The 17,671-nt window shown below is 38.7% G+C and overlaps 2 protein-coding genes across 4 annotated transcripts in view; one reads left to right on the forward strand and one right to left on the reverse strand.

Annotated features, from left to right (window-relative positions):
- myh9b (myosin, heavy chain 9b, non-muscle) overlaps positions 1–17,671 on the reverse strand; it is a 798,697-nt gene that overhangs the window by 251,464 nt on the left and 529,562 nt on the right. The window lies entirely within an intron of this gene.
- si:dkey-73p2.1 lies at positions 3,902–10,454 on the forward strand. The gene is made up of 5 exons (XM_087243830.1): positions 3,902–4,947; positions 5,067–6,182; positions 6,602–6,644; positions 7,283–7,365; positions 7,969–10,454. The coding sequence occupies exons 4-5, from the start codon at positions 7,344–7,346 to the stop codon at positions 8,847–8,849; spliced, it is 903 nt and encodes a 300-aa protein (XP_087099956.1). The 5' UTR covers positions 3,902–4,947; positions 5,067–6,182; positions 6,602–6,644; positions 7,283–7,343; the 3' UTR covers positions 8,850–10,454.

Consider the following 17,671-nt stretch of genomic DNA (forward strand, 5'->3'; position numbering starts at 1 on the left):
AAAGTCTACAGGTGTCCAGAGATAGGCTCTACAATGGTTTAAGTAATACTTATCTGAACGTTACCAGTTTGTGAATATTAATGGACAGCCTTCACAAATCAGTCCAGTAAAGTATGGGGTGCCTCAAGGATCAGTTTTAGGCCCTTTGCTGTTTACAATTTACATGCTACCACTGGGAGACATTATTAGAAGACATGGGATCAGCTTTCACTAAATGCAGATGATACTCAATTATATATTTCCACTAAACCTGATAAGATGTCTGAACTGTCTAAGCTAACTGAGTGTATTAGAGATGTTAAAGACTGGATGACCAACAATTTTCTTCTCTTAAACTCAGACAAAACAGAATTATTACTTATTGGGCCTAAATCCTGTACACAGCAGATCTCAAAACTCAATCTACAATTAGAGGGATACAAAGTTAGCTTTAGCTCTACTATAAAAGATTTGGGTGTCATATTAGACAGCAATCTAACTTTTGAAAATCATATATCCCATGTCACAAAAACTGCCTTCTTTCATCTGAGAAATATCGCTAAATTAGGAAGTATGCTATCCATCTCAGATGCAGAAAAGTCCATGCTTTTATGACTTCTAGGCTGGATTACTGTAATGCTCTATTTGCTGGCTGCCCAGCATCCTCTATTAACAAACTTCAATTAGTACAAAATGCAGCAGCCAGAGTTCTTACCAGGTCTAGAAAATATGATCATATCACCCCAATTTTATCCTCCTTACACTGGCTGCCTGTTAAGTTTTGTATTGAATTTAAAATATTACTTCTCACCTATAAAGCTCTAAATAATTGAGCTCCTGTTTAAAGCATACACTTAATGCATCACTTAGCGGGTTTCCACACAGGTTTTTTACATCTTGCTTATATACACTATGAACAGCATTATTTTTTTTCTCCATTTCCACCAGGGGATACTCATCTCAAGGTCCTTAGACTATGTGAAGTCGCTGATTGGATCCAAGACCAGTGACATGATGATCCCAAGGTTTCCATATCCGGGACCAGGCCGTATCCTGAGCAGCTGCTGCGCCGGTCATGGAAGAGTGGAGAGCATGAGACTGATTCCGGTGACACTCCAGGGACAGATGAGTCTTCGCTGAGGCCAGCTCCCAGCCTCCACAAATGTTTTTAACATTTGACATGCTTTCATGCACATCTCGCTCAGAAATTGTCAAGAAGAACCCGTCTTGCAATGAATAAATTCCTACCCTGACCTTAATGTCCAGCTTTATTGTGGATCCTCAAAAGAGCCCAACTCACAAGGGAAGTTGGAACGAAATACTGCCGCCTCTTTTTTCCTGTCAAGGCATCTTTTGTCACCCTGTATAACACTCTATCAATTATTTTAAGCTTCTCCCACTGTTTCAGAGTTTTGAGCACCTCAAATGTCTCACCAGCTCTCTCACAATTAGAAGGCTTCTTTGCTATATCATGAGAGGATGTCATCACCTTGCTGCTTCTTTCGCAACTTACGCAGCGAGAACACAGGCAGTGAACTGGGACCTGTAGTCAACAACTGGTGATTATATTATCTCCAGATGCTCCCGCTTCCCATTGTGTAAGTAAGAGAACAGTGTTCTAGCGGCCTACAGGTTTGTTGTTTAACAGTGCAGATTTTCGCACTTAACCTAAAGGCATCCTGCATCCTGAACAGTGTTTTCTTAAACTTTTGCTGACTCTTTAAACAAAACACTGTATGGTTCAGATATCAGTCTTTGACCACCGCTCTGATGAACGAAGGGCTGTCTACTTAAAGCATCAGCGACCACATTTTTTACTTCCGGGTATTTTTTAAATGTTAAAGCTATAGGGGGCCGACTTAGACACCCACCGTTGCTTGCATGTGTCTGGGCAGGGTACTTAGTTTGTGCCTTGGTGAGGGCTTTGCTGTCAAAGGCAATAGGGCCTGCCTTACTATAACCATCCAAGGGCTCATCGGTGGAAAAAAATGGATGGTCTGCTGAAATTTGGGTGTGCCAGCACAACAGACTCTGGTAAGGATGACTTTCTGGAAATTCTGGAAAGCCTTACTATGTTCTCTCATCCCGTTAGCGGGGTTTAATTTCTTAAAGTTAATTTCACCCCTTTGAGATGTTTTTTTTTTTTCATTTAGGCGCTGCTGTCAAGTTAAACAGGGGCTTAGCTACACTGGAAGAGTTAGGAATAAACTTCTGATAATACCAGAAATCCATGGGAGTCGTAAAGGCAGTGAACTTTCTGTCGTTCTCGAATACGATGATGTTATGAATCCCAAAGGTCAAGTCCATTGTACTGAAGATGGCGTTGCCTCCCATGGCTGCCACACGCAGCACGCTGTGTAAGCCTAATTTGCGCATCCAGGAAGAAGGGTTTTCACTCCCTTCTAGTTGGTCCAGCCGTGGGGCTGGAGGATAAACCAACTCCAGCCACAACCGAAGCAGCCTGGGGAAGCACAGCCACAAAGTCTGCTTCTAGATTCTTCACCGCGTTCATCAACCCGGAGGGAGGAGCAGGCTCGAATCCTCATCAGACATTGACAACCCACCCTGCAAGGATGGTGAGGATGAAAGCACATGCAGATGCAGAAAAAAGTGCCCTCAAATCTGCGTGAGCTTACTATGTACTTCCAGGAAGAAGGGGATGGAAGGCTTTGAATCCTCCACATAACACCCATCTAATCGGTCTGGTCACGGGGCTGGGGGATAAACCATCACCAGGCCCGCAGCCGAAGCAGCCCGGGAAAGCACGTCCATCATGCCTGCTTTTTAGATGCAAATGTCGTGCTCTTCACCCCGGAGAGAGAGAGCAAGCAGGCAACCATCCGAAGACAGAGCTCTTCTCTTCAACTGAAGCTTGGATGGAGCGAGTGGAGGAGCGAGAGGTCTGCAGCCCGAAGGCGGCGGATTTGCTCCCACTGTAATCCTCAGATCTGCCCGAGTACCAACCACAGTGCGGGGGACAACTGGGGTGGGTCGCTCTTTTGCAAGAGCGAGCCGCGACCTTAACTGCGCAACAGACATGACATCACAGTGACGGCATGCACTGCCTGCGAGCACCGCATTAACATGCTGGACCCCCAGAAATGATAGGGATAGGAAACCACCGCATCCAGAAACGCATGGTAAAAGCGACGTCTTGAAAAAGACGCGCTGCAAAACCTTGTTGCTCTTTTAGGAAAAATTCTTCCCTATATACAAACCGCTCTTGGAGGACCAGACATAAAGAACGCCAGGAAAGAGAGAAAAACCCAGCTCGACCATCTGCTACTGCGTATACGCGCTCTGGACTGGGAGAAGCTGCTTCTCGATGTCTCTCTGTAGACACAAGTTGGAGAACCCTCAAAGACTCTTTCAGAAGCACATGAAAGGCTCTGAAAGCGAAAAGGATGTTGAGCATTGCACTAGCCGCGTCTTATATACTGGACTGATTGTCATTGATTCATTTGGCATTTCATTGGCCCGATTTTATACTCTTTCAGATGATTGGTTTCTGACGAAAACCCAAAGTGGAAGGTTTTCCACATAACATTGGAGTTCCCCATCCGAAGGGGAACTGCTGTGCAATATTATCAACAGCATTACTAGAAGTACAGGCAGTCGGACCAGCAGGTTGGTTTGTTGAAGTATCATGTGATTGAGGACTATAAATTAACGCTCTAGGTTTACCAGCAGAAACCAAGAGTTTGTCAGTATCAAACCTCAGAAAAGTGTCTTTTTTCGGTCTCTTACGAATCAGCTAGAGGAACATTGTTGAAATTAATTTTTTAGCCTTCACTTACAGCACTCGAACACCATGAACACATAGAACAACTCCAGTGGTCAGCTGCAGCTGACTCTGTTGATCCAGTAGGTCACGGCACCATTTTAATGTAGCAGTTTTACTCTGGTTGTGTGTTTTAGTCAATAAGACGACAGTGACGTTGGAAGTCTCAGGTTTGATTTATTATGCAAAAACACAGAGCACAATTAGTACGCTGAAAAACATGTCTCTCTCTTTTCCCACTCAGGCTCACATTAGCAGAGTGAGAGAGCATACATCTAACTCAATACTTCAATACTGAAGATGGCACTGGCTGCCCACACACTACATGAGTTACTGTGTGTGTCACTAATATGTGCTCTCCATAAAACAACATTCGTCAACATGGTTCAGCATAGAGTACATGCCTATTACAAGCCATATACATAATAATTAAGAAAACAATATGTAAAACAAAAGTAATTGAAAAAAGTTAATTTTGACGAAGTTCACAAATACTTTTGTATATTTTATACTTATTAGCCCAGCTATAACTGGATGTTTGGTTTTAGAGTTGGAGCTATGTTCACAGATGTGACTGAATCAATGGAAGAGTTTGTGAAAGAAGCTTGGAGTATGTTTGTAGTTACATCAGAGGATGAAAGTTAAAAAGCATGTGTTGTATGCTTTTGGAGGACTTGTAAGGATTGTGCTTTTGTGTTTGATAGTCTGGTCTTTGGTCTGCTGTTGTTTCTCATATGTTTTTACATCTGATTGCAGAAAAAGCACCTGCTGATGCTGGCAAACCATCTTGGAAGCTGGATGGCTAGATGACCACATCAACCCCTGATGTGAGTAGAAGGTGAGTAGAAGGCCCTGATCATAGAGACCGGCATGTCCATGACAGGGTGAAGAGACAATTGTGACCTGCCAGAGAGCATGCATCACCACTCCCACTTTTCTGTAGCGACCTCACTTTTGTTGACCAGAAGAGAAGTATTGATTGTCACGTTGGTCAAGGTGTGGGACAGAGAACATGGATTTTCTGATGGATGTCCGCTCCAGAATGGAGTAACAGATATCTATTCTTATGTCTTTATGATTATTAAAAAAGTTAAATGTTATGGACCTAGATTATGTGATGACCAGAGTACAGTAATATGGTAGGATATGACAAGCTGAGAAGATTACAAGTTAATACGATTTTAGAGGTTATACTGGTCTGATGTTTGATAACAAAATGTTCCTATAATTGACAAATTTAGGTTTATGGAGTTGTGTTTAATAATAGTACGTGGACTGTGGATGTGAGTTGAGAACTTTGGTAAAGTAGAACCTGGAAAATAAGGTAAGTTTAATGGGAAACAGATTGTACTGTGTGTGTGTGTGTGTGTGTGTTCTGTTAGTTTGTGATTGATTGCTGTTTAACTTCTGTTAACAGATGTTTTAGTTTGAATTTTACTTACAGTAGATTTGATCTCTGTTGAATTAGACAAAGATTATGTTTAACCTGTAAACATAGGGAACAAAAGAAATGGATTTGCAACCCATCTTCTTTTAGGATAATGAATTGGAAATAGTAGCTCTGTATAAACTAGTGTACCTTTTTAGGTATTAAGTTATCTCTAGATCTAGTCTCTACGAGGTGACGGAGGGTCTGGCACAATGTCAGAAGTGCAACAACAATGCTTTATTCATTTAGCCCAGATTCCAGGAATACATTTGATATTTGCTTTGTAAACTTAGTACAATCAGCTCAATGTAGCCAAGACTGAGAGGAGTGCTTACACAATTTCTGTTAGTGATACACAGGAATGTGTTGCAACAGTACAATTAAGTCATTGTCATGAAAAGTTGTGTTGTTAGTGGACTTGACTGACACAGAGTTTAGAAAGGTGCTAAATAAACATGGGAATTGTGCTGAACTGGACTTTTGTGGTGCCAAAAGCTTAATGAATGTTAATGCAAAAATGTGTCATTATGCCAAATTGAAGTCACAGAACATTATTGAGGGTTATGTTGATGAATGGTTTTGAAACAGAAGTGAAAGAAGTGAAAGAGTTTGTGAAAGAAGCTTGTAGTTTGTAGTTACATCAGAGGATGCAGCCATGAAAGCTAAAAAGCATGTGTTGTATGATTTTGGAGGACTTGTAGGGATTGTGCTTTTGTGTTTGATAGTCTGGTCTTTGATCTGCTGTTGTTTCTTATATGTTTGCTGAGATTTGACTTAATCTGTCTCTGCTGCAGAATATCTTTATAGTGAGCAGCTGTTTTGATGCCATTGGATCAAATGATGTCTCATTTTACCCCAGAATGTGTTCCTTAAACTTTACCTGTCAGACCAGAACAGCAGTTTTTTTTTCCTGAAGGACTCCACCTGCAAACCTCTTTCTGCTCTCATACTGGCAGAAACAAACCTCTGAACACAGCAAGAGTTCGGCAAGAGGTACAGTATTCAATTTCCTTACTAAAATACTCTTTAATTTACATTTGAAAGAGATTTCTTTTTAATTATGCATGTACTGATGAAAGTCAAAGCTCATGTTGTTCAGCACAGATTTGCTAAATTTAAATTTTTAATGTATTCTTTACTGTCTGAAGAACAAATGCCAGTAATTTAGTTTTGTGTGATTCAGCAGAGCTTATTGTCATTATAACTGTGTAAGAAAGACAGAGATATGTATATTTATAAACATCCAGATGCACAGTTGAATCCAGAAGAACTAAAGCTTTAAATGTTTCAGTTCCAGCTGCTTTTACAACAGAGTGAACTAAAGCTGAATCAGTGTGTTTGTACATTGACACAGTGTGTTTGTTCATTGAGTCACAGTGAATCTGAATGACTGTTTTTGTTTATTGTCTCAGGGGATTTGAATTCGTGTGTTCGTAACTCAGTGGATCTGAATCGGTAGGTTTGTTCATTCAATCACAGTGAAGCTGAATCTGTGTGTTTGTTCATTGACTCAGTGAATCTGAATCAGTGTGCTTTTTCACTGAATCATATTGAAGCTGAATCTGTGTGTTTGTTTATTGACTCAGTGAAGCTGAATCTGTGTTTGTTCATTGAGTCACAGTGAATCTGAATCAGTGTTTGTTCATTGAATCACAGTGAATCTGAATCAGTGTTTCTTCATTGAGTCACAGTGAATCTGTGTGTTTGTTCATTGAATCAATGAATCTGAATCAGTGTGCTAGTTCACTGAATCATATTGAAGCTGAATCTGTGTGTTTGTTTATTGACTCAGTGAAACTGAATCTGTGTTAGTTCATTGAGTCACAGTGAATCTAAATCAGTGTTTGTTCATTGAATCACAGTGAATCTGAATCAGTGATTTTTCATTGAGTCATATTGAATCTGAATCAGTGTTTGTTCATTGAATCACAGTGAATCTGAATCAGTGTTTCTTCATTGAGTCACAGTGAATCTGTGTTTTTGTTTGTTGATTCAGTTAATCTGAATCAGTGTGTTTGTTCATTGAATCACAGTGAAGCTGAATCTGTGTTTTTTTATTGACTCAGTGAATCAGTGTGTTGTTCATTGAATAGATGAAAAGATGACCAACTGAAGACTGAAAAATAAGACAAGGGAAAAAAACAAGATATCATCATGTCCGGGAGCGAAGACAAAGGTGAATCACACACAGATTATTGAATCATTAAATCTCTCTGTAAAAAGTATAGTTCACCTAAAACATGTACATTCAGCCATCATTTACTCGCCTTTTGACTTGTTTCCAACAACTTTTATCACAAAAGAAGATATTTTTATTGACCTTATTCTGAAATGTAGAAGTGCGCTCGTTTTTGCGATTGTTTTAGAACTTCTGATTCAGTTGCCTATGGGAGAAATTACTAGGAATAATAAATGAAGGAAAATGGTCAAACTACCTGGTCTACAAACAAAGTAGAATAGTATAAGAAAACATCAAGCAGCATAATGATTTCTTTTTAACATCTAAAATTGAATGTAAGTGAATGAGTGGAAATCTCGAGCTAAAAATTCAAATGGCCGAGGCACCTCATATATGAAGAATAAGATCAATAATGTTGGAAACTTGTGACCACTGATATCTGTTGTAGGAAAATAAATAATTATGTCAATTGTTAATGTTTTTACTATTCTTCAAATGTAGATAAGGGATAAATTAGCCTGCACAGTACACATTAGTAAAAAAAAAATAGAAACTTTATACCTTTTATCTCTTAAGACTAATGTAGATTCTCTTTAACAGGTTCAGCTGAGAGTGAAGATGAACTGAGGATTGTTCTTCTGGGAAAAACTGGAGTTGGTAAAAGTTCAACAGGAAACACAATCTTAGAAAAAGAGGCATTTAAAGCAGGAATATCAGAAGAATCTGTTACTAAAGAGACTCAGAGAGAATCATGTGAAGTCAATGGCAGACACATCACTGTGATCGACACTCCAGGACTGTTTGATACTGAACTCAGTAATAAGGAGATCCAGAGAGAAATCAGCAACTGCATCTCCATGATTCTGCCTGGACCACATGTGTTCATCATCGTGCTCAATTTAGGACAGAGATTCACTAAAGAGGAAGAAAAATCAGTGAAGTTCATCCAGAAGACGTTTGGTGAAAAATCTCTAATGTTCACCGTTGTGCTCTTCACCAGAGGAGACTTCCTGAAGGACAAAACCCTTGAAGAGTGTTTGGGAAAACCTGGATCTGTGGTCCGAAAACTGCTTGAAACTTGTGGAAACAGATTCCATGTGTTCAACAATAATGAGCCTGAAGACCGAACACAAGTGTCTGAACTACTGGAGAAGATAGACAACATGGTGAAGGCAAACGGAGGAAGCTTCTACTCATGTAAGATGTTCAGAGAGATGGAGAGAGAAAAACAAGAACAGCAGATGAAGATCCTGAAGAACAGAGTCAGAGAAACAGAAGAAAAGATGAAGAAACTAGAAAAAGAGAAAGACAAAATGAAGAAGGTGAAGGAGGAAGAACTAAATCAGGAAGAAGAGATGAAGAGAAGAGAAGAACTGAAAAGTCTAGAAACAGAAAAGGAGGTTTTAGATGAACAGATTCAGAAACTCAAGAGTGAAATGGAGGAAATAATGAAAGATAGTAAAAAAATAAAGAAGAAATGAAGAGAAGCTATTTATGAAATTGAAGAAACAAACCTTCTAAACAGAACTGAAGGAGACAAGTGGAACAGTAGAAAAATCCATGTTAGAGTTTGAGTAAGAAAAATTAATATACAATGTTTAAAAAAATAAAGAGAGCACAAAAATAACACATCCTGACAACAAAATCACACAAAATTAATCAATGGAAATCAACTTTACTAACCCATGAAGGTCTAGATGTGGAGTCACACTTAACATTTTAGCGGAAAAAACAGACTACAGGCTGATCCAACTTTGATGTAATGTCTTTAAACAAGTCAAAGGAGGCTTATTAGAGTGTATGGCCTCCACATGCCTGTATGACCTCCATACAATGTCAGTCCATAGCATCAGTGCCTTTGTCTTGCAGGAACTGCTGACACACTCCAGCCACATGAGGTCTAGCATTGTCCTGCATTAGGAGGAACCCTGGGCCAACTACACTGGCATATAGTCTCACAAGGGGTCTGAGGATCTCATCTCGGTACCTAATGGCAGTCAGGCTACCTCTGGCAAGCCCATGGAGGGCTATGCGGCCCTCCAAAGAAATGCCACCCCAAAATGGGTCATGCTGCAGGATGTTGCAAGCAACACAATGTTCTCCACAGTGTCTCCAGACTCTGTCAAGTTTGTCAGTGTGAACCTGGTTTTATCTGTGAAGAGCACAGGGTGCCAGTGGCGAATTTGTCTTGGTGTTCTTTGGCAAATGCCAAACGTCTTGCACGGTGTTGGGCTATAAGCACAACCCACACCTGTGGATGTCTGGCCCTCATACCACTCTCATGGTCTCTGTTTCTTACTGTTTGAGCAGACATATGCACATTTGGGGCCTGCTGGAGGTCATTTTACTGTGCTCTGCCAGTGCTCCTCCTGTTCCTTCTTGCACAAAGACAAAGGTAGCAGTCCTGCTGCTGGGTTGTTGCCCTACTACAGTCTCTTCCATGTCTTCTGATGTATTGGCCTGTCTCCTTGTAACACCTTCATGCACTGGACAATACGCTGACAGTCACAGCAAACTTTCTTGCCACAGCTCGCATTGATGTGCCATCCTGGATGAGCTGCACTACCAGAGCCACTCGTGTGGGTTGTAGACAGGGCCGGCGCGTCCATAGAGGCAACCTAGGTGGCCACCTAAGGTGGCAAAATAGAGAGGGCGACGTCCGTGTCACCTCCCTCACCACCCACGTCCTCACAACACCCCCACCCCCATCCTCTATTTCATCCGTAACCCCCCGGAACTCCATCACATGCTACCACCGAAAGCACTGCCAGCATTCAAAAGTGACCAAAACATTAGCCAGAAAGCATAAGGACTGAGACGTGATCTGTGGTGAACACAGTGTCTTGCTAATTGCCTATAATTCCCTCTTTTTGTCTTTTCCATTTGCACAGCAGCATGTGAAATTGACTGTCCATCAGTTTTGCTTAATAAGTGGGTAGTTTGATTTCACAGAAGTGTGATTGACTTTGAGCTACACTGTGTTGTTTGAGTGTTCTATTTATTTTTTCAAGCAGTGTATAATGATTCGGTGGAAAACGTGATTTGAAACCAAAATCGATTAACTTCAAGAAAACATTGTGATAAAACAGACAAAATTAAATAAAATTCTTCAGCAGTGAGACCTAAAGGAAATGATTGATTCTAAAAAGGCACAACATGAAAACACTCTTTACAAAAACAGCAAAGACCTTGCCTTAAAAGAAAAAGATTAAAAACAATGAAGTAGGAGTTTGATTTGTTTGGGAAGCAATGAATACAGAAGATTATCACAGACACTCCTTTCATCATAGACATAATGAAAGATGTGAGAAAGATCCTGAGTGATGCTTATGGTACTGTTTCTGTAGATCCCTGGAGGGAGAGCAGGGATGTTTTTACTGTGCAGAGTTATCAACACTATGTAAGTTTGACTAAATATTGAATTAATAGCTCTGTATTGTGGTGTTTTTCAGTTAAAAAAAAAACTTTTACATGTTTTTCATGCATAAGAAGTCTTTAATAATTAACCCATAAAGTGTCAAATACTAAGAAGTTGTTTGAAGAATTAACTGCCATATTATGAGCACAGTATAGACCAGTGTTACAGACTGCTGAGACAAACACATCCTGTTATTGAACATAAGAATGACAGGATGTATGAGCCATGTGTGTGCTAAGAGGAGATATTTGCCTTAAAAGGTTAACTTTTAAGAGAAGATGCACGGAAGACAACTGTGGTATAAAAGGATGTGTCTCTGAAGGAGAGTTTAGAGAGTTGAACCTCTCCTGCGCAGTGTATTGCTTTTGGTTTCTTTCCTGCTTGAGCAAATAAAACTTATAATTTTGACAGATTGACTCCGAACCCATTTATGAACATGCACTGGACCCGTTGAAGTCCAACAGTATCAATTTACTTAACCTTTAAAAACATGTTCAGAATTATTCTTACTGAAGAAGATACAGCCCAGATCAGATCATTAGTCTCAGATGTTGTTGAGTAAACAAACTAAATGATTCATTTAACATTTCAAAGTTGGGCTACAACATCAGCTTACTACACCGACGCACTGGTCACATCAAAAGAGCAGTAGAATATAAGGAAGGACCTGTGAAACATGTTCAAGGGCAAATTCTTCATCGATCTAGTTCTCTCAATCTGTAAAAGATCAAACAAAACCATCACTGACCTTCACAGATTGTTCAGAGAAGCCAATGATCCTGTAATACACAGAAGACAGAAGTGTACTATAGTATTTTCCAGAAATACTGCTGTGTAGCAACTGCTGTGTTTGGCCAATTATGTCACTTTGGCCAATTTTGTTTATAGAATTCCCTTTTACCTTATGTGTTTGGACTGTGAACCCCATGTGAACACGGAGAGAACATGTAGACATCACACAGAAAATCCTCTTGGTCAGGCCGGGAATCTAACCAGTGACCTTGCTGTGTGGCAACAGTGTTGACCATTTCTTTTTCATAATTTTGGCTTTATTTTCAAATTATTACAACTTTATTTTCATCATTTGAAATATTTTCACTTTATTCTCATAATACACATATTTTTTGATTTCATACATGGCACTAATATGGTTTCAATTCAATTCAAAATGCCATCATACTTTTAGACTTATATTACAAACATTAATGTCATGCTTTTTTTACTGAACTAAATAAAACTGGAACTGAAAACAATTCAGTATTTCTAATTGTGAACAGGAAAGCAATCTTTATTCACTTTAATTGTTTGTTAAATTTGTGTTCTGAAGATAAAGATCTTATAGGTTTTAAACCACATGAGGCTCAGGTATACAACACATCCATCAGTTGTCGATGATAAACAGCCATTAACTTCAAATGTTGTGGATCCTTTATGTCCATGTCCAACAAGTCTTACTGACTTTGAATCATTGGTGAGAGATGGTGGTACCATAAACAAATATCAAAATATCTATAACCAAGAATGTGTTTAGATAGATCTACAGATTTAGCATCAAAGATGAAACCATGGGTAAGATAGCTGTAAGATAGCTAGACACACTGATAGTGATGGTAGCGTTATCAATTTTTGCCTTCGAACCCCAATGCTAAAAACTAATATTGATGCAATTTTAACACCAGGTAATAATCACATTAAAATCTTTTTAACAGATAAAATAAAAAAATCTACAGAGCAGCGATCAGTTATCTGCTGATAAAGCTGTTGAGATTAAAGCATGGTTTGATCATCACATGCAAGGATGTAAATATACATGTTCGATGGTATATTTGATCAACTCTACATTGATAGTTTCAGTTTCATTTCGATGGCTCTGTCAACTTGCTGCATTAAATCTCACCATAACTGAAAAAGGCTATTTTCTGCATAATTTCAATAGTTCGAAAAATGATGAATATGTTGGTCTCTTCTCTAACAAAAGGTAGAGAAGGTCAGGCAAAGTTTGATGCGAAGTACAGTACTATTCTCCTCTGTGCCTTTGACTTCAAGAAACAGTACTAAAAAGGCAAAATCAATGTCATCTTGCAATGCTAAGCATGCATGAAACTCCTAAAGTGTGCTAAAATCGACCTGTACATTTTCATGACTCTTCCGAGTTGTTGTATTGGGGTTGTTTAAATTTGACAAACACATTCTCATTCTCTAGTGTCTCGACAAAATGGTTGGAGTGCGTAAAAAGATAAGAAATGTGGAGATTCATCACACTTTGAATCATGGCGAAATGCAAACCGGTCAATATTTTTTTTAAGATGGACAATACAAACAGGCCAGGTCAAGGTATGATCTAGAATTTAATGGCTGTTTGCACCATGGACACCAATGCCACTTTGAGCCCCACAAAGTCCACACTCTGTCAGCTCTCCCCATGAGTTCTCCCCTTCTGAGTTCTCAGAAGACAGTCTGACCAAAAGTTGAAATTCAGCAAAACATGTATGGTTTCAAAGTAGAGGTCATATGCGAGTGCAAATGGACCAAAATGAAACAGACAGACCTTGCGGTGATAGATATGAGCACTTATTTGGCTCTCTCTAGAGAGGGGAAAAACAGTTATCTTGATTTTACTTCCTTATACCCATTTTGTCAATCAAGGAAGAGCTCTCTGATAATAAACTCTATAATAATTTTCAATGACTTTCAACCAATCAAAAAATATTATGCGCTTATTAAACCCACTGTGGTTCCATCCCGTAAATTACAACATCCGGTCATCCCATACAGATTTGGAGGTAAACACATGTTCCTACTATGTCAACCTGCGCACACTCTGAAAACCAGACATCAAGCTGTTGTTACATGGATGATGAGAGGACTCTCTTGGGGTGCTGGTCAGTATTGAACTTTTAAAAGGGTTCAAGAAAGGGTATGTGGTGGTCAAGGCTGACGAAGTTTCGCATTTCCTTGAAAGGTCGAATGAGTTGTTTAGCGAATACATTAAAACGTTTTAGTGTTTAATACAACAAGCATCCTGTTACCCTTCAAATGTTGTCAAAAATGCAGAAAAGGAGATTTACATCCACAAATACTAAGGAAAACAGCATTTTTCTTGATCCCGCAAAGCATTGTCATAACCCTGACCAGAGTTCCATCAACAAGCTTTTGCTTAATTCATCAGGATCATTTCTGTAAAATTGACATGTTGAAATCTTTCACATTCATCTCAGGCGATGTCTGAGGAAAATCATTGCAAAACGCTTGCCATTAACATAAGCACATTTATGACAGCTCATGCTAGGTTGGAATTGTACAACCTGATTGACAAACTCGGTGACCGTTTGTTATACTCTAACATAGACAGCGTAATTTTTGTGTCTAAGGCCGGAGACTGGATGCTGTGTCTTGGTGATCATTTGGGAAAGCGGACGGATGAAACGAGTACCACACCATCGACAGTAAAGTGTGTGATAACACTATTGTGATCAGCATTAGCCGTTCCCGGCAGCCTGCGATCACACTGGTGTGATTAGAATGTTTAGTTTACCATTTCATCAGATGCAAAAAAATTAATCTGCTTGGTGTAGAGCCTGAAGAGGCACTCAGCATTTGTGAAAAAAATATGTAACCAACAGGTCCTTATGTCTGTTTAAAATACAAATTGTCTAGCAGATACACACTACAGAAGTGCTTTTGTAGACCTCTGCTGTGGGCATTTCAGTTACTGCAAACTCAGGAACCTCCCTATGTTGCACTGTATTGCATTACTGGTCATTATGGTGGTACTTGGAGAGATTTTTTTTTTTCTGAGGTGATACTTGGTGAAAAAAGTTTAAAAACCACTGCACTAGAAGATGTGGACATGACAAGAAATTATGCTGACTATCAGGGCTGGAGTGGGACTCCTTTTTTGCTCTAGAGTTTCAAGCCTTAGACCGGCCCACCTCAATCGACAACTGACTATATTAAAATAATGTTATTTCCTATTCATTTTCTAATGACACTAACACATCTTTTTCAAGGACACAGCTGCTTTAGAACTTTCAATTTTTTTCATAAATATGAGAACATTAATTCTTCATAGATATCCAGTCCTTTATAACGGTCGTCACACACACACACACACACACACACACACACACACACACACACACACACACACACACACACACACACACACAAATGTACCCCTTACACAAGTAACCCAAACAGTATTATATGTCTTAACACTGAAAATGAAAAAAAAAATTAACATGGTAAGGATTGATCTCGGATCGGCGGCAGTATGCTAACCACTAGACCAAGATGGCGCTGTTAGGGTGATGTGTTCAGGATATAAAATAAGTATTGCACTCTGCTGCTATTGATGTCTACTCTTTTATTACCCCACTTTTTTTCTCCCCTTTTTAGATTTCTGATCAAGATATGTCAGATTTATTAATGTAGTGAATCATCTGATTTTCATTGAGCAGGTGTAATATTCATTAATATTAATTAATATTCACTAAGTTGCCACTGTATGGGGTGGAATGATAACTTAGTTACATCTTCATTAACCTGCGGACTGCATTTTGATTACGGGGCTGCAAGAAAATAAATAAAAAGAGCGGAGCTGCGGCAAAATAATGAATAAAAATAGTGTGGCTATGGTCAAGTAAATAAATAAATGAAAAAAGTGCAACTGCTGAGAGTGCAAGCAGCAAGGGACACCGACCCTCGCGGCCAAAAAACAGACTTAAGCCAATCCGGGCCTGCTGACTATAAGGCTCAGTCTGTAAAGAGAGGTTTGAGCTTCCCCGTAGAGAATGGTGCTAACAGTGTCAGTGACATGGGTTTGATAACCAGAGAGCAAGAACTTATAAAATAAGAAGAAAAAGAAGTGATCCAGAGAGTGAACCCCTGTTAAACATCACTGAGCAAAAATGAAGTATAGAGAGTCTCCAGAAGAGGGCAGCAAAACACAAGTGTTATAGAATACCTGACATAAACCTTAAGTATAAGACTATAAAGCAGGGCTGCCCAAACCTTTTTTTTAATGAAAAGCCGAAAACCAATTATCATGGGCCAAATGAGAGTCATGGGCCAAAGGTAAATATACCAAACTATATTACATTAAAGTTACTGTAGGTGATTTATATGCACATATTTAAACAGATAAAGCTGTAGTGATCTTGCTACCATGATATAAGCTGCAAATAACTATAATTAAATTACAATAACAGCTTTTACATATTGCTTTTTTAACTTTGCTGAGAGAAACAGAGATGTTTTTCCTGCTGTGTACAGTAGTTTTGTGTGTAAATTAAACATCTACCTGTGGGACGACAAATTTTACACTCAAAATTTAAACACTTTGATTGACATTCTCTCTTTGTATGTGTCATTATAAAAGGGAAGCCCCGCCCATTATTGACCATCTCTCCCTTATTAGCATAAACAGCCCTGAGTGAGAGACTGTCCATTGGAGTGTTTGAGTTGCTGAATATAATGCCATATGCAATGTGTAATAATGTCATTAAGCCAATCAAGACATTTTCAGCAATATAAATGGAATGGTTCATGTTTTTTTATTGTAAGAAGTTCAATTTAAAATGTACAGTTTTTATATAAAGTCTTTTTAATACAATAAATTATAGCATTAGTTAAATTATACAACTAATTCTATAATAAATTAGGAAATTACTATGACAACATTAGAGTTTGGTATATTTACCTCTCTCGCCCAGCACCCTTAATCAAGTTTGGGTTTTTGGCCCTTCAAAAGAAAACCCCCTGCTCTAGAGTCATCAGAGACTTATTTTACATCTTGCAATAAGGGGCAGAATAAGTCCACTTTAAAGTAAACGTTAACTGTAATAAATAAGTCTCATAATGCTTTAATTTGTGAAGCTGCAGTTCTACAGTCTGACCGCCAGAGGTCAGAGATGTGCAGAATCACAACAGAAAACACACACACACACACACACACACACACACACACACACACACACACACACACACTCTCAGCATTGTCAAATTTTAATATAGTATTTAGGTTTTTGTTTAGGTTTGAAAATGACACATTGTGATTTTCGTCCAATTTTCAAGCATAATGGAAAAGTAAACAGGCTAGCTGAGTTCATGAATTATCCTGAATGCTGGTTGCTAACACCAGTTGACTTCCTTAATGCTAATAAAAAATAATATGGTAGTCAATGTGTACCAGCTACCAGCATTCTTTAAAATAATATATTTTGTATTGAATCTCACATATGTTTATATATATATATATATATATATATATATATATATATATATATATATATATATATATATATATATATTTAAACTCATCATCCAACATGTGCATAGTCCACAAATACACAACATTGTAGGACCAGTGCAGTTTACAGTACAATAAGAGTGTTACGACTCTGGTCTAGGGCTAAGGACGTTTCATTAAAAAAAAAAATAATAATAAAAAAAAACTGGACAAATAAAAAAAAATTTAACTTTTTTGTTACAAGTTAAAATGACAAAAGGGAAGTACAAAGAAAACATTAAATCCCCTTAACTCATAACAGTAGCTTTAGATAGGATCCAAGAAAAAATATAGAAAAATGTGTTACCCATGAATGAGTTAACCAGCCACACTTGAAGGAGATAAAAGGAGAAAAAAATGTAAATTATATATATATATATATATATATATATATATATATATATATATATATATTTCACTATATGGGACGAGTAACACCTTGCAGCTGCCAGTCAGTGGCCTCACAGAGGAATTCACGGTCGTACGCACCAGAGAAGCCCTACAGTACAGGGACTCTAGAGATGGCAAGGTGTCATCAGCCTGCATTGATGTTAGGTCAGGCAGGAAATGGAATGCTGGGAAAGCAGTGGAGGTGG

Source organism: Danio rerio, chromosome 3 (genome assembly GCF_052040795.2).
Source record: "Danio rerio strain M-AB ecotype USA chromosome 3, GRCz13ab, whole genome shotgun sequence".
In the NCBI taxonomy this organism is placed as follows: Eukaryota; Metazoa; Chordata; class Actinopteri; order Cypriniformes; family Danionidae; genus Danio; species Danio rerio.

What these genes read in the sequence shown, in the direction of transcription:
- si:dkey-73p2.1 (XM_087243830.1), top strand. Translation starts at nt 7,344, where the DNA reads ATGTCCGGGAGCGAAGACAAAG. An exon ending in GTCCGGGAGCGAAGACAAAG is followed by an intron (nt 7,366 to 7,968) that starts GTGAATCACACA and finishes TCTCTTTAACAG; the next exon opens with GTTCAGCTGAGAGTGAAGAT.